The 27,377-nt window shown below is 44.6% G+C and overlaps 1 protein-coding gene across 2 annotated transcripts; it reads left to right on the forward strand.

Moving 5' to 3' along the window:
• The first annotated feature begins 3,925 nt into the window (after window positions 1-3,925).
• On the forward strand, window positions 3,926-23,322 carry LOC105028522 (neuronal acetylcholine receptor subunit beta-2). Of its 2 annotated transcripts, none has more exons than XM_029119498.2 (5): window positions 3,926-4,874; window positions 12,727-12,872; window positions 13,366-13,520; window positions 17,666-18,674; window positions 20,658-23,322. In XM_029119498.2, exons 1-5 carry the CDS (start codon window positions 4,823-4,825, stop codon window positions 20,811-20,813), a joined length of 1,518 nt encoding a protein of 505 aa, XP_028975331.1. In that variant the 5' UTR covers window positions 3,926-4,822; the 3' UTR covers window positions 20,814-23,322. The 2 variants fall into 2 exon arrangements, with proteins under 2 accessions (XP_028975331.1, XP_028975332.1); XM_029119499.2 differs by lacking the exon at window positions 3,926-4,874 and adding an exon at window positions 5,162-5,399.
• Window positions 23,323-27,377: the final 4,055 nt, after the last annotated feature.

Below are 27,377 nucleotides of genomic sequence, written 5' to 3' on the forward strand. Positions count from 1 at the left end.
TTTTGGTCCCGGCGGCATGAATTTGCTCTAATTGGTCTAATTGTTCGGTTTAAACCCGGCCACAGTGAGGACTCATCTGGGGCTGCCAGTGGCCTGGTCGGTTCAGAGATTTTTATGGGGATGAAAAACGGGTACAGTAGCTACAACGATAATGGACAAAGATGAAATAACAATATTGAGGAATGAGAAAGTCGACATCTCGGAGGGGACCTGAAAAACCCCACAACCATCTGTGCTCATTTGAAAGCGTCTATAAGGGGCATGGGGGTGTATGTCTGTGAGATGTCTGTGTGTTTGAAAGACTTGTGTGTGTGTGTGTGTGTCTCCGTGGTACAGTGAGATCTTGGCCAAGTGTCTGGCTGGGGTTGACAAGTGTACCAGTCATGATGAGAGCACTGGTCATCCCTGCACCTCCCTGTAGAATAAAACTACACACTGACCATCATCCCTACACCTTTCAGTAGAATAAAACTACACACCGACCATCATCCCGACACCTTCCAGTAGAATAAAACTACACACCGACCATCATCCCTACACCTCCCAGTAGAATAAAACTACACACCGACCATCATCCTTACACCTTCCAGTAGAATTTAACAACAGACAGACCATCATCCCTACACCTTCCAGTAGAATTAAACTACACACCTACCATCATCCCTACACCTTCCAGAAGAATTCAACAACACACCATCAACACAACTTTTAATTCATAAAAAAGGGTGATGCATTTGTGAATGTCAGGAAGACCATGACAACAGATTAAAATCCCCCTTGTTGCTAGGTGCTACCAATTGGATAAGCTGCATTTGACACAGACCACAGAGAGGGTGAATCCTAACCCTTACCTTAATACAGAGGTCTCCAACCGGTTCCACAGAGGGCCGAGTGTCTGCAGGTTTTCGCTCTCACCTTGTCCTTAATTGACTAATTAGGTCATTAATTGGTTCGTTTCTACCCTCACCTGGTTTTGTAGGTGTGAACTGGGAACCAATTTAAAGGAATACCCAAAAACCTGCAGACACATGGCCCTCCGTGGAACCGTGAGACCTCTGCCTTAATATAATGTATACACACGGACACGCACACAGACAGATACACACACTCTCACAGACATACACACACCATGGCTCTGACTCATCTCTGCTATTCTGTGGACATTTGTGAACAATCTGCAACCCAAAAATTTGTATTTGTGTGCATCATAGATCCGAAGTTGCCAGAAGTGGGGCTGTATGGCCATTTGTGGGAACTCTACCTTCTGGTCCCCACGCCAGTGAATGGGACATTGCCCGGCATAGGCCGCTATATTTTGGATGGAACATGAAACAGGCGTCCTGATCCTCTGTGCTCACCAAAGATCCCAAAGTGCTGATTGTAAAGGTTGGCTTGTTATCACTGGAATCCTGGCACTGTTCTGTCGGGCTCTCACACCACACCGGTCACATAAATCATTCTCAGCTTCCAACTGGCTCATTCATCCCCCTGTAACTGTTCCCCATGGTCTTATTCAACAGACCTAGCTGGTAAGGTAAATAAACTGAATCCAACCTTCTTTTCCCACACACCCATCGCTACTGTCCTCAAACGTCTGTATGGAACAGTCCTCGACCCTGAGGGCCATTACTAGATCCTATATCCTGCTGAACTGTGCCTGTAATGATGTGTGTGTATGTGTGTGTGTCTGTGTGGGTGTATGTGTGTGTGTGTGTGTGTTAGCGCATGTACAGTATGTCTATGAGGATCACAGCGGAAGTACAGGGAAATACACTGGATAAGGATGAGAGCAGGAGGAGAGAAAAGATGAGTAGAAAGACGAGAGGATGAGAGAGAGAGAGAGGGAGAGAGAATATAGAGTCAGAGGGATGTGCAGAGGAGGGGAGGGGAGAGAGGAACGGTCGGGGGGGGGGGGCTGACTGGCTGTAGGAAGTCCCATGGAGACGCACAACCAACTGGGTGATCTGTGTACATCAGCGTAGACTGGTGCCTGCTTGTGACAGACCAACAGTCTGGAATCAGGAAACTCTCTGTCCCTGGCTCTCATACGGGAACTCAAATGTCCCACGGCCATATCCATTCATTATGGTACACACATACTAACTGCATTTTGATGGGGACCGCCTCATACACAATGACGGCCCGTGAGCCATCGAGGACACAGAGGCAGGACTCGAACCTACAAGGCAACGATGTGAGAGGTGAAGCGCGGGTTGGCAGGCCGGAGAGAGGCGTCTGAGCAGAGAAGAGTGAGAGAGGGTCGATGTGGCTGGGGAGAGAGTTGGGGCGAGTGTTGAGTCACCAGTACTTCAGTAAGTCTCATCACACTACAGCGTTTGTCTCACATCATGTCTGCCTGGTAGAAATACGTAAGGTTCACCCATATTACTGGGAGCAATAGGTGGATATGGATATGGTTTGAAAGAAACCCCTTGGTAGTTTTTATTTTTTACGCATCCTGTTCAAATCATCTAAAAAACGTTCTTTTCACAATCACTTCTTGGTACTTCTGGGAAATTTGGACACGATGCCTGGAAAATGCTTATATCAGTACCAGGACTTAAATGAGCCAAAAACGCTGAAACCCTTTGCATTTGGATACCAAGCCAAGCTTGGATTTCATTTACGCTAACTATCCCTTCAGCAAGGTGTTTTTCGGCGAGACAGGAGGACATAGTGACAGGGATGTGTAGCTCCTTTGGTTGGCTGATTGGTTGTTAGTCTGCTTGCTGGCTGGTGGAGACCACTTCTCCCATGGCGTGGCTCTCAGAGCTCTAAGTAGCCGTGATTAGATTTATGCTACGTCCAATCTGCCTCCCACCCAACCCCCACCCGTCACACCACAGCTTTTAGGAGCAGGCCTAATGGTCATTATGAGGGCTGGGCTGAGCCTGGGCCAAGGTGGCATGTATCGGGTGATGGATGTTATTTTAGTTTGTGGGCCTCGGCTATGGCAGGCAAGGTGAGACCGGGGTATCTCTCTGTCATCCTGTGAATGTGTGTGAGTGCGCTGACGAGAGGAGAGCTTGTAGCCCCGTGTCTCTCCTCTCTCACCCCTCCTCTCTGCATTCGTCCCCTCCCCCCTTCTCTTGTCTCTAATTCTCCTCCTCCGTATCTCTCCCCGCCTCCCCATTCTTGTCTGCAGGGGTGTCCCTGGGGAGTTAGGGTGGGTCTATGCGTGTAGATTGCAGGGGTGGGCAGGGGCCGAGGTTGAAGCGCTCAAAGCTGCGCTTAATTGAGTTCATGCAGAGTTAATTGCGTAACGTCTCTCTGCAATTGTTGGCGTGGCCCTGCTTAGGAGCCGAGGCCACCGCGCGACGCTGAAGTCACAGCGCGGCGCTGACGTCGAGTTGATGTTTGGATAATAAAAATCAAACGCCTCAGAAATTCAGCAGTGACCTTCACACTCTGGCATCAGTGAGAGCCAGGCCCTGGCGGGTCTTTCTAACACGCTCCTTCTCCACTCACATATAGGACTGGAATCACTGAGTTTATTTATTTTGAGGATCGCATAATGCAGACCTTGTTCCAAGTCAGGGTGGACATTTCAACCCCGGGGACCAGAAGGGAGTGAGTCAGACATTTTAAGCAGCCCTTTGAATGACCCCTGTTTGACCCTTAAACATCTATCCACCAATAAACTCTTCACCTCAGATGTGCACATACATCCACCTGCTAATTCATCTCATGCCCTTCAAACTAAGCCTGGTTGATTGAAAACTCTTCTACAGCCAAAGTCCCCGGCTGTGACGCACTCTAGCCCAGTCCGCACCGCTCAGGCTCGCAGGCAAGAGGGACGGCCCCACGCAACCCTTCTGTGCCTCACGTTTAATACTGATAAGGTGATATATCAGGCCTCAAGGCGACTCCACGTAATTCTGCGTGGCCTGTCAATCTCTGTATACTTAGAGCTTTACTGCGCACGTTTATTTTTATCAGCCATAATCATGCCTCATTGGGACTGGTTGTAAAAACTGAAAAGCAAACGTTGTTTAATTTTGCCAGATTACATATTTTGCTTTTTTTTTTACAGCTCAGTTTTTTGTGTTATTGGAGTGGCACCAAACGGAATGGGGTGTGGGCGGTTCATTTGAACTATGATTATTTTCTTTCAAGGATTAATCTATTCAAAATAAGGGAATTTGGTCTTCTGGATGTCCTTGAAAGGCTTTCGCCAAACATCGCCTCGGGGATCTCTACTGTAATTGCTTTCTATTTGTTGTAACAAATCAGAACTGTAGATCAAAACCGAGCAACAGAGATTAGGACCTACTGCCGCCCGGACGGAGAAAACCACCAAGGGGGCCATGCAAAGGGAGGACGTTTTAATCATTTATCAACTATTTAGACAGTCCGTCATCAATGGGATTAACCTCTGCTATCTCGAGTAACTCGCCATCCACCTCCGTAGCTACCAATTTCGGGAAAAATAACGTTTCAATAATCAAGTGGAATTAGGGAAAACGTTTCAGCGCCCCCAGTTCGCCTAGCACTGACAGTTCCACGACTGGCGTGGGTCGAACACGCTCAGACGCGCCGCGACTGAAACAAGGATCCGCATCTGCTAAGGGAGCAATCCTCTCCTCGCCGCGTAACAAAATTTGAAGCCTCTCCCTTTACCAAGTGAAGGGACATCATCGGACATCGTTGAATTGAAATGACACCACAACCCAACCTTTAAACGAGCTCTCGCGCACGCGTGTGTCCTGCCGCTGGTATTATTTTTTTATCTTAACACTGAGGGCGAAAGAAGGCAAAACAGGCAACTCGTCGGTCTCCCAAGTTTTCAGGTGTCGGGTCGCAGTGGAGGGAGCGAGCGGCGATGGCAGCCCCGGTGACAGCAGCGCTCGCTCTCCTGGTTCTCACCGTGGCAAGTGAGTAATCCCTCTGAATCTACTCCGCCCGGAGCGGGACCGGGACATCCCGGGTAGGGTACTTTGGGTATACTTAGACAGAACAAGAGCTATACAGCATACAGTGTATCTTTTTAAATTCAGATGCGGCACACCCTGCATAACATTGATGGTTACATTAAGAGAATACGGGTGAGGGAAGCCATATGTGTAAAGATCAAATGTTAACCAATAATAATTCCGTTCGAATATGAAGAGCTAGGATAGCACACATATACTCTGATCCCTCTCTCGACAATACTTAGCTACAAAAATTATTGAGATGTTTAATTTCTGTGCGGGTTTGATAACATTAGGGTATATTTTTAACGGGACCGCAGTTCATTGGGAAAAGTAGCCTATTGCACGTTTTCCGTGCGTCAGATTGTGTTTGGCACGTGATTGTAACGCCTGGATTAACTAACCTGCCCCTCTTTTTACACAACAAATACACGCTGGCTCTTGTTCATTACACAGCAATGTGTGCCAGAGCGTACAGGCGGAGAGGTAAGATTCTTTCACACAATGTGTATACGTCTTCATTAGGATCATGTTGGAAGTCCCCCGATATTAAGAGATTAGAAATAGGCCTACTACTCACGTCGCACTTTTTTGACATATTTTTATATTAAACTTTTTTGACATAAATCTAACTGGAATGGGACTAAAATCTTATATTGACTTATATCAGTTATAACACGCGCACACGCACCAACCCACGGGCGTGCATGTTGGCCAATTGTGCTTAATGGCTTTTGGTTTGTTGCAAAGCCCACTTCTAAAGAGGACATCAAGGTGCCACTCCAAAGATCCTCGGTGTTTGTTCATTACATTTGTTGAGGCGACAAAACAAGCTTTCATTACATTCTCAGGGCCCATGCTAAGAGTTGCGAGGCGAAAGCTGGAACAACCGTTCTATTAAGCCTGATTGTTTTGTGCGTTATTGCGTCACCAGGAGCCTAAGAGATCCACATCAGCCATGTCGGCTAAATTCTTCTGTATCACCCAACTCTAACTGATAACATGTCTTGTTTTAAACTAGTGGGATACATTGATAAATATTGGATGAACCTGTAGATTTGCCAACAGATGATGCTGAATCTGTTTTATCTGTTACTGTTGTAGCCTACATACATTGGCCTGGTTTTTGTAAGCAAGTAATTGGATTTTGTACCTGCACCATTCATAAAGCTGAATTAGGATCCCAAACTAGGTAATGGAAATACTTATAATGCCTATCTGTGGGTGTTAAATTATAATTCGCAATAGAAATCATGTAAGCTCTGTTGGGGCTGGCCATGAGGCTAAAAGACCCCCATACTGACACTGTCCATGAGGCTTAAAGACCCCCATACTGACACTGTCCATGAGGCTAAAAGACCCCCATACTGACACTGTCCATGAGGCTAAAAGACCCCCATACTGACACTGTCCATGAGGCTAAAAGACCCCCATACTGACACTGTCCATGAGGCTAAAAGACCCTCATACTAACGCTGTCCATGAGGCTAAAAGACCCCATACTGACACTGTCCATGAGGCTCATACTAACACAGTCCATGGGACTAAAATACCTCCACACGGACACTATATGTCTACTTGACCCCCCACATAGTGAAACTGTCCATGGGACTGAATCAGGATCGGGGCCAGCATATGGAATTGCAACCTCTACTGTCCATGGGACTGAATCAGGATCGGGGCCAGCATATGGAATTGCAACCTCTACTGTCCATGGGTGCTGAATCAGGATAGCTTTTGTTCCAGTCACGCCCCTCAGCTCAGTTTAGCTCTAAGTGGCTGGTGGAGAGTGTGGCTATTTGAAGAGAGTGTTTCACACCAAAGGCACCCATGCAGTCTCTCAGTACTGGATGCTTGGATTGTTAAGGACTGCCAGCCTGATGAGAGGCAGGATAAGGTGACACTGAATTCATTGATTTGTAAGGAACTTCACGACAATGTAAACGCTTCTGGTGTTACTGTCACCTCTTGTCTCACTTCGGCTGGAAACCTCTAAATCTGGCAACCGCCTCTTTGGAGTCCAGCTTAATCTTCTCACTGTCTTTCTCTCTCTCTGCTGTCAGTCTGTCTATGGCAAAGCTCACTTGTGTTAAGGGTAACAGGACATTAGGGTGACAGTCAAAAAGTTCTGGAATCAAAAATCTTCAACGTCAGTTAGTTAATAAATCAATGCTACCTGAAAGTCATCCACCTTTAGTCCCAACTTCACATTTCACATGACGTTATTATATCTCCAAGATCCTAAGAAATCCATCTACACTAGCCAGCAAAGCCGTGCCCGCTAAATTAAACTTTTCTTCTTCATCACTCAACTCTAATTAAAAATGTCATGTTTAAAATGAGAGGGATACATTGTAGACATTTGTGTCTATTTGATTCATTGCAGTGGTTGGATCTGAGAGTCAGATTGGCCTCATCCTACAGAAGGATTATCTATATGAGTCATTATTAGGTGGAGAAATCTGAACTGCATTTGTCAACAAAGCTGCCATCCTAATAACAAGTGCAAAAATACATTTCTATCTCCAAGGAAACACAAATGGCAAATTAAGCTCTAATCTATCCATTTTGAGATAGAATATATAAAACAACAAAGAAAATGTAATGTTTTATTTGGGACCTAATGAATCTGGATTTTCTTTGAATCGTGTCTACAAAGGTGTGTCTCTTTAGTTTGGCAGTGGGCTTTGCTTCTGAAGCCCTTCTAGTCAGCGTATGACAATATGTGTTGTAGTTTTAGTGTGTTGCATACAGATACAGAGTTCTCCTGACCTTGACCTCTTTTCCGCATGGTAAAAAGCAGTATGTTGTCGCATTTGCAAAAATCACACTCTGTTAGGGCTAAATGAATGTTTGTGGTAGTAATGGTTTATTCTGCTAACGTTAGCAAGATATTCTGGGACCTACAGAAGTCCTGATGGAAAAATGTCCAGTAAACTCTGCTGAGAAGGCTTGAATACCACTCTCGGGCTGTTTTACTTTCCTTTGTAGGCTGTTTTTTGTGTTTTTGTTAAATGTAGGCTGTTGGGCTTGGAGCTATGCACAGATACAGTTGTATTTGTAAATAATAACAACAGTACCATTTAAATTGACTTTCTCATGAAACATTTTTGTTTTAATTCATTAGCTTTGTTAACATTTATTCCCCATGCCAACAAATCTATCTAGAACTGCGAATTGAATTGATTTTGAGAGAGATGAGAGATACATAGAGAAAAAGAAAAGACAGGAGACAGAGAGGTAGGTGACGTCGTGTGAGGGCTGGCAGTAGTAGATGCATTGTGTCAGTTGTTTCCAGAAACCAGGCCCTGCTTCTGGATGGATTAGGTGATGTGAGAATGACACAGGGAGAGAAGAAAACAGGAAGAAAATCACTCTCCCTCTTCAGCCTTTGCTCCGGTTGACCTGCACTTGCAACCTGTTACTGTCACTGAAGTGGAGAGCAGAGATGAGACATGCCAGGGCAGAGAGGAGAGGGAAGAGGAGCGTGGACCAGAGGAGACGGGAGAGGAGCGTGGACCAGAGGAGAGGGGAGAGGAGTGTGTACCAGGGGAGAGGGGAGAGGAGGGTGAACCATAGGATAAGGGAGAGGAGGGTGGACCAGAGGAGAGGGGAGAGGAGTGTGGACCAGAGGAGAGGGGAGAGGAGTGTGGACCAGAGGAGAAGGGAGAGGAGTGTGGACCAGAGGAGAAGGGAGAGGAGTGTGGACCAGAGGAGAAGGGAGAGGAGTGTGGACCAGAGGAGAAGGGAGAGGAGTGTGAACCAGAGGAGAAGGGAGAGGAGGAGAGGGGAGAGGAGCGTGGACAAGAGGAGAGGGGAGAGGAGCGTGGACCAGAGGAGAGGGGAGAGGAGGATGGACCTGAGGAGAGCAATGAAATAGGGGAGAGGGGAGGAGAAAAGGAGGGCTGATGTGGAGAGGGTTGGCAGGATGTTAGTGAGCGTGTAGTTATTCTGGGAGTGGGAGTGTAATGTCACCTGTCATCTGGAATACAAGTACCTTGTAACAGCTGAGGCTGTGATTATAGCGTGAGCGTGCGCACACACACACACACACACACAAACAAACATTTTGGTTTTACTTTAATTGTGTGGACTACAAAAATAGTATTCACATTCTAACTCAATACACCAGGTTGACTAACATAGGTTAATGCTAACCCAATACACCAGGTTAGCTAACATAGGTTAATGCTAACCCAATACACCAGGTTAGCTAACATAGGTTAATGCTAACCCAATACACCAGGTTAGCTAACATAGGTTAATGCTAACCCAATACACCAGGTTAGCTAACATAGGTTAATGCTAACCCAATACACCAGGTTAGCTAACATAAGCTAATGCTAACCCAACACACCAGTTAAAAAACATAGGCTATAACGCTAACCTGGTGCGTTACGTGCCATAGTACATAGCCTAACAGGTTGAATGCTGGGAAATAAAGAAGCAGTGCAGAGGTCGACGCAGTGGAAGAGAGGTTGGCCCTGACGAGGCAACGCCATGGTGGGTCATTGAATAATTTACTCACTGGATACTTCAGCCCATGAAGAAAGCAGAATGTGCGGTACATTGTTTCTATTCCCATCAGCAGTTTGTTATGAGCGTTTGTCTGTCGAATAATCAATGTGTGTCTGTACACTGTGGAAGAGGCAATAGATATTTCGTCTCATTAGACATTTTTGCACAAGCGAATGACCTTTGATCGTGATTCAAGCTTTCTGCGTGTGAGATTCTGTCTGTTTTTATTTCAGCACAAATGAATTATTGAAGCAGTTAGAGTGCAGTGGGGTGGAGGAGGAAGAGCAGGATGAAGAAGAGGAGGGACAGGAGGAAGAGGTGTGATGCAATGCGGCGGTCTGAAATCCTCATGATATCTCTCTGTCTGAGACTTGCCAGGTCTCCTAAGATCAAGACTTAAAGTTAATAGCATTCTCCATGTCAGTTGGTATTTGATGTCAGGTCAAGAGAACCTGTGGATTATAAGACTGGTCGGGTTTAGAGAGTTGTGATTGTTCTTACGCAATTAGGCATGATGAGTGTGGTATATAACAAATATACCATGCCTAAGTGCTCTGGAACAAATCAACACAGAGCTGGGTGTCTGGTTCAGGTTTGAAGAGCTCAGTGTTTAGTTCAGGTTTAAAGAGGTCTATGTTTAGTTCAGGTTTAAAGAGGTCTATGTTTAGTTCAGGTTTAAAGAGGTCTATGTTTAGTTCAGGTTTAAAGAGGTCTGTGTTTAGTTCAGGTTTAAAGAGGTCTGTGTTTAGTTCAGGTTTAAAGAGGTCTGTGTTTGGTTCAGGTATAAAGAGCTTGGTGTTTAGTTCAGGTTTAAAGAGGTCTGTGTTTGGTTCAGGTTTAAAGAGCTCAGTGTTTGGTTCAGGTTTAAAGAGGTTGGTGTTTGGTTCAGGTTTAAAGAGCTCTGTGTCTGTTTCAGGTTTATTGGGCTGGGTGTCTAGTTGGGTTTAGAGAACTGGTTGTGTGGTTTAGGTTTAGAGAGCTGTATGTAGGGCTGCACGATTTGGATAAAATATTTAATCGTGATTTCTTTGACAAATATAGCAATTACGGTTATGATTTGCGATTTTCATACATGGGTGTAAACACCTTAGATAATCTCACTTAAAAATAGAGATCATAGCCTACATAATGTGCTATTAAACTGACCTCCAACATTGAAGCTGACACTTTTAATTATCATGCTGTTGTGTAGGCTGTGTGGGACCATATCTTGGTGCCACTCGCTAGCTTAAAGCAGACGACTTTGCTCGCAGTTGCAGTGTTAACTCAAACTAACATTGACAAACCTTCAAGTGTTTAAACAAAATTAGTCCAGGTATTTAAGCAATCTACAAAAATGCCTACAGCAGCCGCAAAAACAAAAACAAAAAAGATTCCGGAAGTACGATGTGTGCCCGTTGCCTCGCAATGTCAATTGTCGCAATTTCGATTAGAATTCGATATATCGTGCAGCCCTACCTGTCTGTTCGGTTTAGGTTTAGAGAGCTGGGTGTCTGGTTTAGGTTTAAAGAGCTGGGTGTCTGGTTTAGGTTTAAAGAACTGCATGTCGGGTTTAGGTTTAAAGAGCTAGATGTCTGGTTTATGTTTAGAGAAATAGGTGCACATAAATTCACATACATTTTTTCAAATATCAAAGATTTTTTTGAGCTGATGTGATTGGTTAAAAAGTCATTTGGTTAAGATCAGCTTAAATGCTATCCAAACACTGAAAGTTTTCCTGAGCTCTTCCTGAGTTTTCTTCCTTGTCTTCTGCGTTATCATTCTCTCCTCTCTTTCTCCTGTCTCACTCATCTCTCTTTCTCCTCCCTCACTCCTATATTTCTGCTGTCTCACTCCTTTCTTTCTTTTCTCTTAATCTCTTTCTCCTGTATCACTTCTCTTTCATTCGCCTCTCTCACTCCTCTCTTTTCTTCATGTCCAACTCCTATCACTTTCTCTTGTCTCACCCCTCTCATTTTCCCGTCTCACTCCTCTCTTTCTTATGTCTCACTCCTGTCTCTTCTTCCTGTCTCACTCATGTCTCCTGTCTCTCTCATCTTCGGGAAGCACCATCTCTCAGGTGTCTCCTCCGACACGCTGGTCTTTACTTAGCGGCACAGGCTCAGCTGACAGTAGAATCACGCTGAACTCACTGTAACTGTCCTGCCTGGCTACCTAGCAGCTGCCAGTTACTCTGAGGCTGCTGCATGACAACAGTATACATTTCCGGTGTACTACGGGTCCCATGTATCTCACCAAAGATAACCGCTGCTATCATTTGGTGTGCATTACCAGGACAGCCTTATGGAGGGCTGGTGTAGCCGGGGCACAATGGCCTGATTTGAATCCTGAGGCTGATCCAGTTACCCGGTTACGTCAGCTCCCTGCCCCGCGGCAGACACTGGACTGTGTGTGTGTGTGTGTGTGTTGGACTATCATTACAACTGTTTATGAGATCAGAGACTATACCACGTACAAACACGCCTCCCAAAACCAAACACACACACACAGAGTCACACCAGAGAGACGCTGCGGCGCCCCGGGTGTAAAGATCACCCCCAGGAACTCGGTGTGTTGCCGTTTGAATGCAAGCGTTCGGCGAGCTTCCAGCTGCGCAACTCAGGAAGCGAGGAGTTCGGATCAAATGTGCCGAGTTAATGGCGGGCGGGGCGGGGGGGGGGGGGGGTTTGGTTATGTGGGGGCCGGTGTGGTCTAACTCCGGCCCAAGTCACCAGTACCCCTCCGTTACATAACCAACCATTCTGTTCAGCTGTGTTACGTAAAGCAGGGGTGACACCAGGGCGCTGTGACCACAAAGAGGAGGGCTTGACGGGATCAGGTGGACGGGTGTTGTTGAGGGGAGCATGCGTTGTGGGGGGGGGTGGGGGGTGGGTGGGTGTTCGTTGAAGGGGTACGAATGCGAACACGAGGGGTTCGTTTCAGGGCAGAATGAATATTCACTCGCACCGGTAATTCGTTCCTGCTATGTATTTATGTACATGTTGAGGGGCCATTTGTTCAGAATGACCACCGAGCGGAAGGACAGTGTGTCAGTAGTGTTTCCGCTGTGCTGATGTGTTCTGTCAGAGCGCCGTCTACTCGCTGGTATCGGAGTCCACTTGGAACGGTGCCCAGTCCGGGGTTACTGCCGACGGGTCTGAGGAAACACGTTGCCTCTGAGATTTATTTAAAACTCCACCGGGGAACGCTGGCTTTATCTGACAGCTTTTACACCCCGGTTCCCTATCTCCCCGCGCGCGTGTTTTTGTCCGTGTGTGTGTGTTTGTGCGTGCGTATGGCTGTGTGTGACATGCAGCTGCCTTGGGCGCAGAGATCGAGGAACGACTGGTGACCCACCTGTTGTCTCCAGAACGCTACAATAAACTGATCAGGCCTGCCGTCAACAAGAGCCAACAGGTCACCATCCATATCCTGGTGTCCCTGGCCCAACTCATCAGTGTGGTGAGCACACGCACATAAACACACGTGTTCTCACACACACACACACACACACACACACGTTTACACACAAACACACATCATGTTCTCACACACACACACACACACACACACACACACACGTTTACACAAACACACATCATGTTCTCACACACACACACACACACACACACACCACACACGTTCACACACACACACATGCATGCACATATGATTCTATATTTGTGTGGACCAGACAAATTATTCCATATTTTCTCTACCCCTTAACATAACTGTATCCTTAAACTTAGCATAACTGTGTGCATAAACTTAGCATAACTGTATGCCTAAACCTAACATAACTATATGCCTAAACTTAACATAACCTTTGCGGCCAACGCTAATGTCCAAATCTAAAAGTAACCCCAATTGTAACACGATGCCCAATCAGATGTCATTTCCCCATGTTTGTGTGTGTATGTGTGTGTGTGTGTGTGTGTGTGTGTGTCCGCTGCAGAATGAGAGGGAACAGATAATGACCACCAACTGCTGGCTGACCCAGGTGTGGAATGACTACAGGTTGACATGGGACCCAGAAGAGTACGAAGGCATCAAGAAGGTCCGCCTCCCATCCCAACACATCTGGCTGCCTGACATTGTCCTCTACAACAAGTGAGTAAGCTGTGTCTATAATTAGTTCAGGTGATGGAAACACCAGAGCCCTGTTCTCCATGGCCACCAACGTGTTGCCACCACCGGACTCTCTTGAAACCTCATCCGTACTCAAATGCCTATTGCAACTCCCTAATGTCAAAGTTCATAAGATCCACCAGCAACTGACAACTACTGCCTCTCACAGTCTGTCTCTCTCAGGTCTCTCAGCCCCTCTTTCTCATGTATTTTCGAGTTTCACGGTTGCTTCTGTTGCTGAAATATCTGACCTTATTGAAAAGTCACAGCCAACTACCTGTCAGCTAGACCCTCTACCTACCACCCTGGTAAAAGCCTGCTTACCCTCTCTCTCCTCCCTAATAACTACCATCACACATTCTTCTCTCACCTCTGGCACTGTTCCTTCACCTCTAAAATCTGCTGCAATAACTCCTATACTTAAGAAATCTGGTGCAGGCCCCAACAATTTCAATAACCTCCGTCCCATTTCTAACCTGCCTTTTCTACCTAAAATCCTTGAAAAAACTGTGGCATCTCAGGTTTATGCACACTTGTCTGACAATAACCTCCATGAAGAATTCCAATCTGGATTCCGCTCCTGCCACAGCACGGAAACAGCACTGGAAAAAATCACTAATGATCTTCTCATGGCAGCTGACTCTGGACTATTAACCATTCTCATCCTCCTTGATCTGAGTGCGGCCTTTGATACCATCTCTCATAACATCCTCCTTGACAGACAAGTCTCTATTGGTATAACTGACACACCTTTGGACTGGTTTAAATCCTGTCTCTCTGGCCGCACTCAATTAATCCAACTCAGAACTTTCAAATCACATCCAGCTCCTGTCATTACTGATGTTCCCCAGGGCTCTGTCCTGGTGTTCCCCAGGGCTCTGTCCTGGTGTTCCCCAGGGCTCTGTCCTGGTGTTCTCCTCATTGGCACCAAATCCACTCTGACAAAACATGACAGTTTCTCGCTTTCCATTGATAACTCCTCAGTTTCTCCCTCCCCTCAGGTTAAGAGTCTGGGTGTCATCCTCGACAGCACACTTTCATTTCAAGCTCACATTAATAATGTCACCCAGTCTGCATACTTCCATTTACGTAACATCAATCGTCTCCATCCATCTCTCACACCCACTAGTACAGTCATTCTCGTTCACACCCTGGTTACATCCCGTATCGATTACTGTAACTCTCTTCTCTTTGGTCTTTCTACAAAAACTTCACCTGGTTCAGAACTCTGCCGCTCGTATCATCACCAGAACATCTTCTATTAAGCACATCACTCCTGTTCTTCAGCAGTTACAATTGATCCCAGTAAAATACTGCATTGATTTTAAGATTCTGCTCCTCACCTTCAAGACCATTCACAACCTCCCTCCTCTGTACCTCACTGACCTCCTTCATAACGACATACCCACCTGTACTCTCAGGTCTTCTTCTTTTATTCACCTCAATGTACCTCCTTCATATCAACATACCCACCCGTACTCTCAGGTCTTCTTCTTCTATTCACCTCACTGTACCTCCTGCCCGTTTGACAACTGTGGGGTTTAGTGTCTTCAGCCGCTCTGCCCCTCACCTCTGGAATTCTCTTCCAGCAGACATCCGTAACATCAACTCGCTTTCCATTTTCAAAACCTGTATGAAAACTCATCTTTTCACGCTGGCATATCCAACATGATCACTTTTCATCTGCTTATTGCAGTGTTCATCATCACGATTCAACTGCTTTTAGCATTGTTCTCTTTGCTTTTATTTTTATTGTGAGTTGTGTCTTGTATGGTGACCTTGAGTGCTTAGAAAGGCGCTTAAAAATAAAATGTATTATTATTATTATGTGTGGGTGTGTGTGTGGGTGTTGGTGGGTGGGGGTATAAATGAGTCTCCTCATCTGAGGCCTAGCTTGCCAGCAGGATCAGAGAGAGTACCCCCGAGAAGTCAAGATGTGATTGCTGTAAAATCTGCAGTCAAAATCTGCAGAGAGAAGAATTGGCTGTGAGATTTGAGGTCAGTTAGCTGATCATACATTAACTGTGTGTGTTTATTCGGAGACCAGAAAGGCTTTGGACCTCAGTTGGTTCTTAGTTCAGACACAAATTATGTCAGAATTTAAAGGATTCTGTGAAATGTTAAGGTGTTTGTCCGAAGTAAAACCTTGAGATGCTGTAACATTATCATTGGTAGAAGCACCAGGGATGTTTTGTCAACATAAGCAGTACATTACCCTACCTCATTAAAATGTCATAAAATGTTTGGCATGGAATAATATAGACAGCTATCCAGCTTAATTATTTAATTCCATCCACTCACCCATACGAGAGTTAATAGATCCCTACAGAGAGAAGCCTGCTTATGGCCTAGTTCTGTTTTCATTTGTGGTAGCAGTTCTAGTCGTGGTTGAAGTAACTTTTACGATTTGTGCACAACCAAGCCCAGTGTGGCTCCTGCCAGCTGATGACCAAACGCTGGCACCACACAGACTGATAAGAGCAACATGCTGAAAATAGCTAATTGTTTGGGTAAAAGTTAGTTGTTCTCCATATAGTCAATTATGTTTAAGGTATAAATAGTTTGAGGATAAAGCTAGTTGTTTTGGTATTAAGCCAGTTGTTTGGGTATAAAGCAATTTGTTTGGGTATAAACCTAGTTCTTTGGGTATGTAGCTAGTTGTTTGGGTATAAAGCTAGTTGTTTCGGTTTATAGTTAAAATTATTTGGGTATAGAGCTAGTTTTTTGGATACATATTTAAAGGTATTTAAAGTTTTATGGGTGAGTTATTTTTTTCTAGCTATAGAGCTATAGTAGTTGTTTGTGTATAAAGCTAGTTGGTTGGGTATAAAATTTAAATAGTTTTAGTTTAGGGCTGGTGTCTGGGTATACATAGTTAAAGATGTTTGGCTGTAGCGCTATTTGTTTGGGTAAAATGCTAGTTGATGTGGCATGATGCTGTTTATTTTACTGTGAAACTTCCTTCGCTATAGATCTATGTGTTTTGTTACGGTATTGAAGTAGTTGTTTGAGTATATAGTTGAATGGGTATAAATGTAATTGTTTGGGTATATAGTTGAATGGGTATAGATGCAGTTATTTGGGTATATCATTATGTGGGCGTAAATGTAGTTGTTTGGTTTATAAAGTTGTCTTGGTATTGTAGTGTGGGGTTTATAAAGTTGTCTTGGTATTGTAGTGTGGGGTTTAGGGGTGTAGTGATATACCGGTGTTTGACGATAACCGTGATATTTAAAAAATATTGATATCATGTTGATAATGCACACATGATAATGTTGTATAGACGTAGTTGTTTGGGTTCTTCGTTTAACCTTGTTTGGGAACAGAGCTAATTGTCTTGGTAAATAGGTACATTTGTTTGGGTGGAGAATATATTTACCACCTGCATATTCAGGAACAAATTGTGTTTGATTGTGTGTGTGTGTGTGTGTGTGTGTGTGGGGAGCAGAGCAGTTTGACTGCTGAATTCTCCCTGACCCGCTCAATAATTGATAACACGTTGATGTATAATGCAACACCTGAATCAAAAAGGGAATCTCAGGGGAGTCAGCGGTGCGTCTGAGACAGTTCCCATCGTCCTTATCCATTGTCCCCAACACAGCAACCAAAATGCCATGGCCACAAACTGCTGTGTAGGGCTCACGTCCCTCTTCCCAGATGTGTTCTGTACTCTGTTAATCTCTCTGCCTTCGGGACGTACTGGTTCTATTGTTGGTCTTGTTCACCTCTGTGGGTACATTTCGAATTGAATAGAATTTGTTCATTTTTACCAAAGGGACTTTCATTGTATCAAGCCGGATCCCAGAAATCTATTTTAGTTTGAAGGGGGACTTGGAAATTAAGCTCTTTATCTACTTCCCCTAAGTCAGACAAACTTGTGGATGTCTTTGTGTTCAGTTTTAAGCTAGCTGCTTCATAACTTTGGTGCAGTTGCTAAATAGCATTAGCACATTGTCTAAAAGTCTATTGGAAAAGCTAGGACCCTAGCTGTTCATGTAGATTTCCACTCATTGCTCCTATGCATCTTCCGACTTCCTTCGTCTGTGGACGCGTTCTACTCAATCCATTCTAGTAATTGTATTTCAATGCTGTGCAGACTCTGAGTCTTGGTCTCTTGTTCCTGTCAGTGCGGATGGGAACTACGAGGTGTCGTTCTACTCCAATGCTTTGATCTCCAACAACGGGGAGGTCAACTGGCTTCCGCCCGCCATCTACAAGTCGGCCTGCAAGATCGAGGTCCGTGACTTCCCCTTCGACCAGCAGAACTGCACGCTAAAGTTCCGCTCCTGGACATACGACCGCACGGAGATCGACCTGATTCTGCTCAGCGACTACGCCAGCCGGGACGACTTCAAGCCCAGCGGCGAGTGGGACATCGTGTCCCTCCCGGGGCGCAAGAACGAGGACCCCTCGGACCACACCTACCTGGACATCACCTACGACTTCGTCATCAAGAGGAAGCCGCTGTTCTACACCATCAACCTCATCATCCCCTGCGTCCTCATCACATCGCTGGCCATCCTGGTCTTCTACCTGCCCTCCGACTGCGGCGAGAAGATGACCCTGTGCATCTCCGTCCTCCTGGCCCTCACCGTCTTCCTCCTGCTCATCTCCAAGATCGTGCCGCCCACCTCCCTGGCCGTGCCGCTCATCGGGAAGTACCTAATGTTCGCCATGGTGCTGGTCACGTTCTCCATCGTCACCAGCGTGTGCGTGCTCAACGTGCACCATCGCACGCCCTCCACGCACACCATGCCCCCCTGGGTGAAGCGCCTCTTCCTGCACCGCCTCCCCTCCTTCCTGTTCATGCGCCGGCCCGGCAGCTCAAACATCCGCGAGAGGTTTCGCCAGAGGCACCGCCGGCGTTCCTGCTCCGACTCGAAGCTGAGAGACGGGGCGGCGGTGGGCGTCGCGGGGGGGGTGGGGGTGGCGGGGGGCTCCGGGATAGGCGGGGCGGACTCTTTCTTCATCAACGAGGAGTCGGCCAAGCGGTTCGGCTGGAAGATCAGCGACATGTCGGAGAACACCGAGTTCAGGAAGAGGATGTCGGTGAAGTGCCACGCCGACGTGGAGGAGGCTGTGGACGGGGTGCGCTACGTCGCTGAGAAGATGAAGAGCGAGGATAACGATGAGGGGGTGAGTGTGTGTGTATGTGTGTGTGTGTAAATTTAGGCCTGTGTGTGTGCGTTCCCCGCAAATTTGTATTCCAGTCTGTACTGTAGTCTGTGCACTAGTGGCCCCTCCCAATCCCAGTTATGCATTGGCATAACTGGGATTAAACAGAATTGGCTGAATTCAAAGTGAATTCCTATAGCCACCATACTCCCATACACAGGTTCTGTTCTTTGGCAGTGATGTCATCAAGGTGAGCATGAAGAAAGGTTCACATAACTTTTTAAAATTGCTTCTAGTTTCCACTTAGGTATATTTTTGCTATGTTTTTTGTGTATTATTGCTATATTTTTGGTTCACTTAATTTCCTTATCATTACACCACCTATATTGCCCAGTGAAATATTACCAACGTAAAGTGAACCTTCCAATTCCAACTTCATACCTGTTCCATGTCTTTTTGGTCTGATATAACACAATCCGCCCTGTTCTGCCATTTATAAATGGATGACAGCTATTAAGAAGAATCATTGGCAGGTAGCTATAAGTACACACATTTCAATGGAAGTGATCTGTTGAAAATGGAACTGTAATTATATATTTTTACTATCTGCAACATTTTTTCATTAAATTAACTGGAGACAACTGTGAAAACAGTCAAATGTCAGTTTATTGAAACAAATTAAAAGGGCATTGTGTTGGAATTCACAAGCGAGAACCCACTGTCAGATAAAGCTAGCGAGAACCCCCTGTCAGATAAAGCTAGCGAGAACCACCTGTCAGATAAAGCTAGCGAGAACCACCTGTCAGATAAAGCTAGCGAGAACCCCCTGTCAGATAAAGCTAGCGAGAACCACCTGTCAGATAAAGCTAGCGAGAACCCCCTGTCAGATAAAGCTAGTGAGAACCCCCTGTCAGATAAAGCTAGCGAGAACCCCCTGTCAGATAAAGCTAGCGAGAACCCCCTGTCAGATAAAGCTAGTGAGAACCCCCTGAACGCTAAACCTTTATACGCTTCATTGACTTTCTTCATTGAATCGTGTAGGGAACCATTGTGCCATGTCAATCACCTTGTTACGTTTTTGAAATAATGACTTATGTGAACTATTCAACGATAAGTGTAATTGTGTATATGGAGTGTGCTGTATAGGGGAGAGTTGGTTTGAATGCAAACTGCAATTCATGTAGCTTGCACATGGAGAATACATTCTACATATAGTCTCTTTAGGCCACAGTGACATTTATAAAAGGTTGTGCTGTTATGTAGGATTGAAATGTTATGGCCTTTTAACTAAAAGGGGGGAGACTTGGAGATGGAAGCCAACATGATGTGAGCATGTGATACCGATGATAAACAGAGCAATGACCGAGCCAACAGACGCAACCTTTAGACAAACTACAATGTTGAAATGATTTTCCATGACTTTTCTGTTTTCTATTTCTGCCACGTTAAATATAGCTGCTCTCAGTATGTCAGTGGATTTAATAACCACATGCCTTTAACAGCCTATTTACTATAGTTATAGGCTACATTCAACTGTTATGGCTGCCATTTTTGTACTTCCATCTGTTACCTTAATTGGTTTCCTGTTAACCCATTCAAGGCTGTGTATTTGTTGCTTAATGTGATACGTCGTCAACAATACTCCGTTAACAAGAGAGCCTGTCAACAGTATTCTAATTTGGGTCACCAAATAAAGATAAGGCAATATAAATCTGCTGACAACCCTATTCAGTGAAAAAAAGGGAATATGTTTGGCTAGCAAGGCGAAGGGTATTCAGTGGTTATTCAGTTTTTGCACGGAAGTGTGCTTTCTGCATTAAGTCCGGATTTCAGCCAATCAGAGGTGCATGGGAATCAAGTGTGCAGGAACGGCGCTCATTTCTTAATCTGAGGCTCTCTGAGCCGTTTCAATACTTTCATTCCTGCCAGTGTCGTGCTTTCCATTGTCACAATGATATTAATGAATTGTAATGAATGAATTGCTCTTTCGGTCTCCTGCCACAGGTCATCGAGGATTGGAAGTACGTTGCCATGGTGATTGACCGGCTGTTCCTGTGGATCTTTGTGCTGGTCTGCATTACCGGGACTTTGGGGCTGTTCATGCAGCCCCTGTTCCAGAGCTATAACACGCCCACAGCGGACGACCTGGAGCAGAACTGACCTTTGATCTACGACCTTGACCCTGATCGATCCCGTCCCCCCAGCACCCACGTGGGGTACAACCCCCAGCAGACAAAACGGCTATTTACCAACACCCTGAAACAAAAAACGTGTTAATTCACATCCTCACGTACCCACAGCCCACCTTGCCTTATTTGAGTTTTAAATGTGTGACTGTCTGTTAACACATCAGTGTTTTATTACTGTCCCCTACGATGAGTTCGGACAGGTGACTTCAGATCGGTCTGTCCATATAGAACCGTCTGTAGACACCACTGCCACGACTTTGTTTAAACTGGGTAGATGATGCTTCTTGCCATACAGATCCAGCATTTACAAAATTACACTAACATGCAAGACGGATTTGAATCTGCTATGGGAACACCCCTCTAACCCCTTTTTACCTAATGTCTTGAAATTTGGTTCTTCTCATGAGAATTCAACTTGCCTCAAGGACTAATAGTGTCTGCCTTGATGGATGTTCAAAACGCTACTCAGCTGGCACCAAATGACTGATCTGCCCAAAAATTGTATAGATTAATACCTAAAACATTAGTACCTAAAACGTTAGTACTTAAAATGTTTATCCGTCGAACAATAAACACGTACCTGGGCAGGTTCAGGCCCGTCAGTGCACATAATACAAACCAGTCAGGGATATTTGTATTGTAACAAGATTTAGATTTATGTTGCCTATACTGTCCAGACTCGACAATCGCGCAAACGTTCATATCCATGTTCATATCAATTCATATCAATGCACCTGTTTATGTCTCAGACTCTGTTTCAGTCCAAGTAATACATTTTTGTGCCCATGCTGAGAGGCATGCTAACCACGACATCTCAGACACAACTGGTCTGAATTTGACCGCATTCGTAGAATTCTGGCGTATACAAATTTACATGGATGTGTGTGCGCGCGTGTGCGCATGTGTGCGCGTGTGCGCGCTCGTGTGTGTATGTGTTGGAGGGGCAGCGGGCATATCTCCTTGTTTGTTAGGTCTTGTCTTTTGTATGTACGCCAGGAAGACTAGCTGCTGCTTCAGAAAAGGCAAATGGGAAGATAAGTAACAAATAAACCATGCCAACAAAGGCCACCTAAACATTCTCTGCTACCGTCGTTTAGGTAGCAGAATGACTACACCCCCATACCATCACCCCGCCCCCCTACCCCCGCTTCTTGAGATTTCTTAATTTAGCTTGGTAAGGAGGAATCCTTACCAAGTGTGTGTTAAGGTCCAAAGACCTTAACACACGCAAAAATGCACGCACGCACACACACACACACACAACACATTTTATTCTGACCTGAAGACAACGACAAAGCCATATGTTTTTTGCTACAGAGATGGATAGCTGTCCTGTAAAGCTCAGGCAGACATGTTAGGAAGTCTTGTCTTGAGACAGAGCCGGAGAGACACATTCATTTGGACAGCAGGCTTGTCATTGTGTTGTGAAACAGGAAGCCTTGAAGCTGGGTGAGTACTGTACAGTATCTGGGACTGCTAATGTGTGTTGTGTGAGTACTGTACAGTATCTGGGACTGCTAATGTGTGTTGTGTGAGTACTGTACAGTATCTGGGACTGCTAATGTGTGTTGTGTGTGTACTGTACAGAATCTGGGACTGCTAATGTGTGTTGTGTGAGTACTGTACAGTATCTGGGACTGCTAATGTGTGTTGTGTGAGTACTGTACAGTGTCTGGGACTGCTAATGTGTGTTGGGTGAGTACCGTACTGTTTCTGGGACTGCTAATGTGTGTTGGGTGAGTACTGTACAGTATCTGGGACTGCTTCAGGTGGTCTGTTGCTTGATGGACTTTTCATAGTGCTTAAATAATTTTTTTGAACAGTCAGGTTCACATGTATTATATTTTGTTCCAGAAGATTTGTATTATTCTTCTGTGTGGAGAGAAAGGAGGAAACTATGTTCAGTAGCTACAACGCTAACACAAAATGACCATGAAGCTTTTGTCACTTCCCTTTGCTTCTCTTGAAGGTGCAGAAAGTTGGATTTGGTAAAGCTGTGTTTGTTTGCGCAACGTTTGCCAGAAACATCAGCATTACGTACAATGTTTGATAAACACAAACCCCACTAGCAAAATGGTGAAACTGAAAAGCTTTTGTCATTACCGTAGCCATCTCGTGGGGCTGGTATAAACTTTGCTTTATATTATTCCAAATTCTTTTACCCAACTCTGTGTTCATTATTTCTTGAATTAATTGTCACTGTTATATATTCACTCTATCACTGCTGTTAAGACTAGCCAAAACGAAAGATGTTTCCGATGCCAAGTAAGATGTGAGTTAATTCTTATCTCATGTGGGGGGGGGTTTCAGTGAGAAGAAAAAGAAAGAAGGGTCTGTGTAATTTTCGTTTCACAGGCCAGTTCTGTGACCTGTTATTGTTTGTCTTCCTGGACTGATGTATTCTGGGTGAAGCTGAGGCTAACATAAAGTAATGATGCAGGTGTCATGTTGAAGGGATCAATAAAGCAAATTAAAGTAGGCATGAGGTTCCTGTGTGGATCAGTTGGTGGAGTCTGGCAAGCATGGCACCACCAATGCCAGGACTGTTCGTTTGCTGTGTCCAGGGACCCCCGCAATGCGTCGCTCCTCAGAACCACCCTTAACCATGGTATATTGGCCATATGCCACACCGACTTGTGCCTTATTGCTTAAACATACAGTTCTCGTGCAGGCGCTGTTCCTTCAGGGGCCTCGTTTTTTTAATCCGCTCCTTGTAATCAGGGACCTCCTAGGAAGTGGAGACACCCAGTGAAGACGGCTTAAGTGGTTCCTATCCTGGGCACGGGTACCGGGTTGATACCGGACAGGGGTCCTGGCACTCCGGCCACTCCTTGTTGTCATCGGATACCTGTAAGCTTGGTGCTGGTTGTGGGCCGGTGCTCTTCACGCCCAATGACCGCCGGTACTAGCGAGTAGCTCCTGGTCGAGTGAGCAGCGTGATGAGAAGCGGAACTGCTCGGCTAGTTTCCCAGCTGGCTGGTGTGCGTCGGAGGATACGGCGCCCAATCTTCCATTCTCCTGAGCCAGCTGGGAGTCGCCGCCATAAGGCATAACTACAGATTGGACTTGACAAAGTGGAGCGGTGATTCAGCTCCACCTGAATGCGTCGTCCATTGTTGTCACGGTAATGTGGGGAGTGTTCATCCGTCACATAGTGGACACTACATTAGGGGCTGTGGGATAGAAACACAACACACTCTCAGCTGAATGTAGTCAAATAATAAAAACACTGTATGATCTTGTGAGTTGACAACAACTGTTTATAACTGATACTTTATAACTGTAACTACTTTACTGTTTTTTTTATTAATTATTTACAGATTGTAAACAGTCTGTGATCAATCACGACATTACATACCCAATACATCTTGAATAGAGTAATTCACTGTTTAGAAATGTTTTATGGTATATAGTGGTTCAAAAACAACTGAACTCTTTACAAACTGTTTATGGACGGGAACATTAATGTGATGAGGCACCAAAAATGTGAGATTTGATAAGACTGTAACAACATATGAAAGAAAATGTATTCCAGTTTACAAAAACAAATAGAATGTTTGTCCAGTAGTTTGCACATTTCTATATAAATTATAATACTAAAATGCCTTCAGTATATTTGAATGTATTATTACATTTACCCCATGCAACTTCAAATCAAAAGTCAAACCATACGCATATTACTACATTATATGAGCTGACAGAACACATAACAAACTGTATTTCCTTATGATCTTTATTTCTCCTAAGTAAACCAGATTGTTCAGTAGCATTTGTTTCATATTACATGATAACTAAAAGAATCAAGCAGATTCTCCTGGCAGTTGGCTTCATCGTTGTCAGATGGTAAGGCGGGACCTTTGTGGAATGGCTGTGGGCGATTTGTCTCTCTGAGTTCTTTGGGGCTCGGGCTAAATGTTAGTCAGTTGAGGAGGACTTCATTAGAGGCCTCTCTGCATTCACTTCCCCTCACGCTGGGTTAGGATGGCCGGGATGACACACTCTCTGGCAGGCACGCATACATGCAAATAAAACACTGCCCAAACTCTTTAGGAAGAGGCCGCATAAGGAGAGCAGCTGGTTCAGCATTATAAAACAAATACTCTGTCAAATGCGTAAATAACATTCATATGTAACTCTATGTGTCTGATGTCAATCTGTATGAATTACGCATTAAACCAAGTATCACACGTACAAAGATAATGACATCAAGTCTGATGTGTTATGGGTGGGTTTTGTGTGTAAACCTCCTCTTCAAAACTGTGGACTATATGTCAAGTACATGATAATTAGATGTACATATCTAATAGCATTAAATACAGTATATACAGCTCCGGAAGAAATTAAGAGACCACTGCACCTTTTTCTTTCCAAAAAAGTTGAAAAGGTAAGTTTTGAGTGAGGAACATGTTAATTTTAACCCTTCTGTTCCTCACTCAAAACCCTCTTTTTATACTTTTTATAAAGGAAAGAAAAAAATGCAGTGGTCTCTTATTTTTATTCAGGAGCTGTATATATTTATATATATATATATAACTTCTTCTCCAACTACAGTTTCCAGAGTAGTCATTTAGCAGATGCTCTTATCCAGAGTGAACTAGAGTTAATTGGTCTCCATATGGGCTGGAGAGTCTTGGGCCTGGACAGCAGCATAGGGTTAGATGAACTAAGCCTTGTTGACAGCAGATTGGCAGTTCCAACTAACCTGACTCAATGAATATTGGAGGGCATTTCAACCTGTGTTGAGACCAATTTCCATAATCTCTGTCACAAACCCACCAGCAAGTACTCCATCAGACCCACACTCTGTTATGTACAAATAGGGTTTACTTATTTTGTTGCCAAACTTCCCCGTCCTGAACCGTGCAACGACTGAGTCAGAGCCAACTTGATGAGTCACAACAGCTGTGGTTACAGATCTATTTTACTACACATAAAATAGGTTCCAGAAAGCTTCTTCTGCTGTCCTGGTGGAACCCTCAAAAAGGGTTCCAGAAGGCTTCTCCCACTGTCCCGGTGGAACCCTTGAAAAAGGTTCCAGAAATGTTCTGCTGTGCCGGTAGAACCGTAGAAAAAGGTTTCAGAACGCTTCTTCTGCTGTCCTGGTGGAACCCTCAAAAAGTGTTCTAGAAGGCTTCTCCTACTGTCTCGGTGGATCCCTAGAAAAGGGTTCTAGAAATGTTATTCTGCTGTCCCGGTAGAACCCTTATGGGAACCTTTTTTGTAACATGGTTGGAAGGATTTATATCCTCTATTCCGACCTTCCAGTCGATATTTATGAAGTTCATTATTACAGCGTTTGGAGTTGCTGAGTGGCCGGGTCCATTGGACATTGATCTAACATGTGGGTTCCATCATGGTGAGTCCTGTGGAGAAACGGACACAGGGCCAATCCCAAACGCCCTTAGTTAGGCTTGTTCTATAAAATCCTATGGCACTCTGGGAAAACCCAGATAAGGTCCTCTGTGACTTTCCTGAACCATTCAGTGTCTACTCCTGCCTACTAGTGGTCACATCAGTCATGACATGGGTCCCAGAGGTTGGACTACTGAATGGACAACAACACTGATACATTTTTCCAGTGAGAAACAGACAAGTCAGAGGTGTTGCATATTTTCAGCAGTTACACTTATAATGTTCAACTTTGTGGGTCCTCAAGCAGGACAACAACCCCAAATACACACAAAAATGCACCAGAATGACTTAAGAGGAATTGCTAGTCAAAAACAGATATGAAAACACCTTTATCTTATGGCTATAACTGGAAACCCCAGTTAGTGGGTTATACCCCTTAAACAATGATGAATGTGAACAGCTTGCTTCTGTAAAGAGGCCCAAATTGCTAGTGAAAAATTGCAGCAAGCCTATGGACAAAAGCTGTGCAACCAAGTACTAGCTCCAGGGTCTGTACAATTTTGTTTCCAGTGTGTCTATGAATGTCTTTCATTTATACACCAAAATTATAAAATTAAGTAAAGATTAAGAGTTAGAGGATTCTATGTGATCTGGAATAGTTTAGATTAATTATTTAGATGTGCACGATTTAAAAAATGATATATATGTATATTTTATTATTTATTATATATTTTTATTAATATTTTAATGTATTTCTATTTTTATTGTGTGTAAAGCACCTTGTGTAACTGCACTAGAAAAGTGCTACACAAATAAAGTTATTATTATTATTTGTAATCGGCCATATCTGTAGGAGGGGTGTGATGAGACAAGACCCTAGCTGGATGCTCAGGCTGGTCTCAGGGAAATACGTAACATAATGTACGTTGAATTCAGGGTACAGAAGGGCCTCTAGGGGCCATGGTGAGAGCATTTGGGGTTAAATAGAGTGGCTGTTGAAATGGCATTGTGGTCAGGGATGGTGTATGGGTGGAAAGACCCACGACCTTCACACCTGTGCCGGTTCAAATCCATATAGACACAAGTTTCTTGTTTCCTTTCAAACCCAGTACTATGATGCCCAACCCTAACTTAGCCTTTTTCATTTAAATTTTCTAACCTTCGAACTATAACACTAACCCTA

This window comes from Esox lucius, chromosome 4 (genome assembly GCF_011004845.1).
Source record: "Esox lucius isolate fEsoLuc1 chromosome 4, fEsoLuc1.pri, whole genome shotgun sequence".
In the NCBI taxonomy this organism is placed as follows: Eukaryota; Metazoa; Chordata; class Actinopteri; order Esociformes; family Esocidae; genus Esox; species Esox lucius.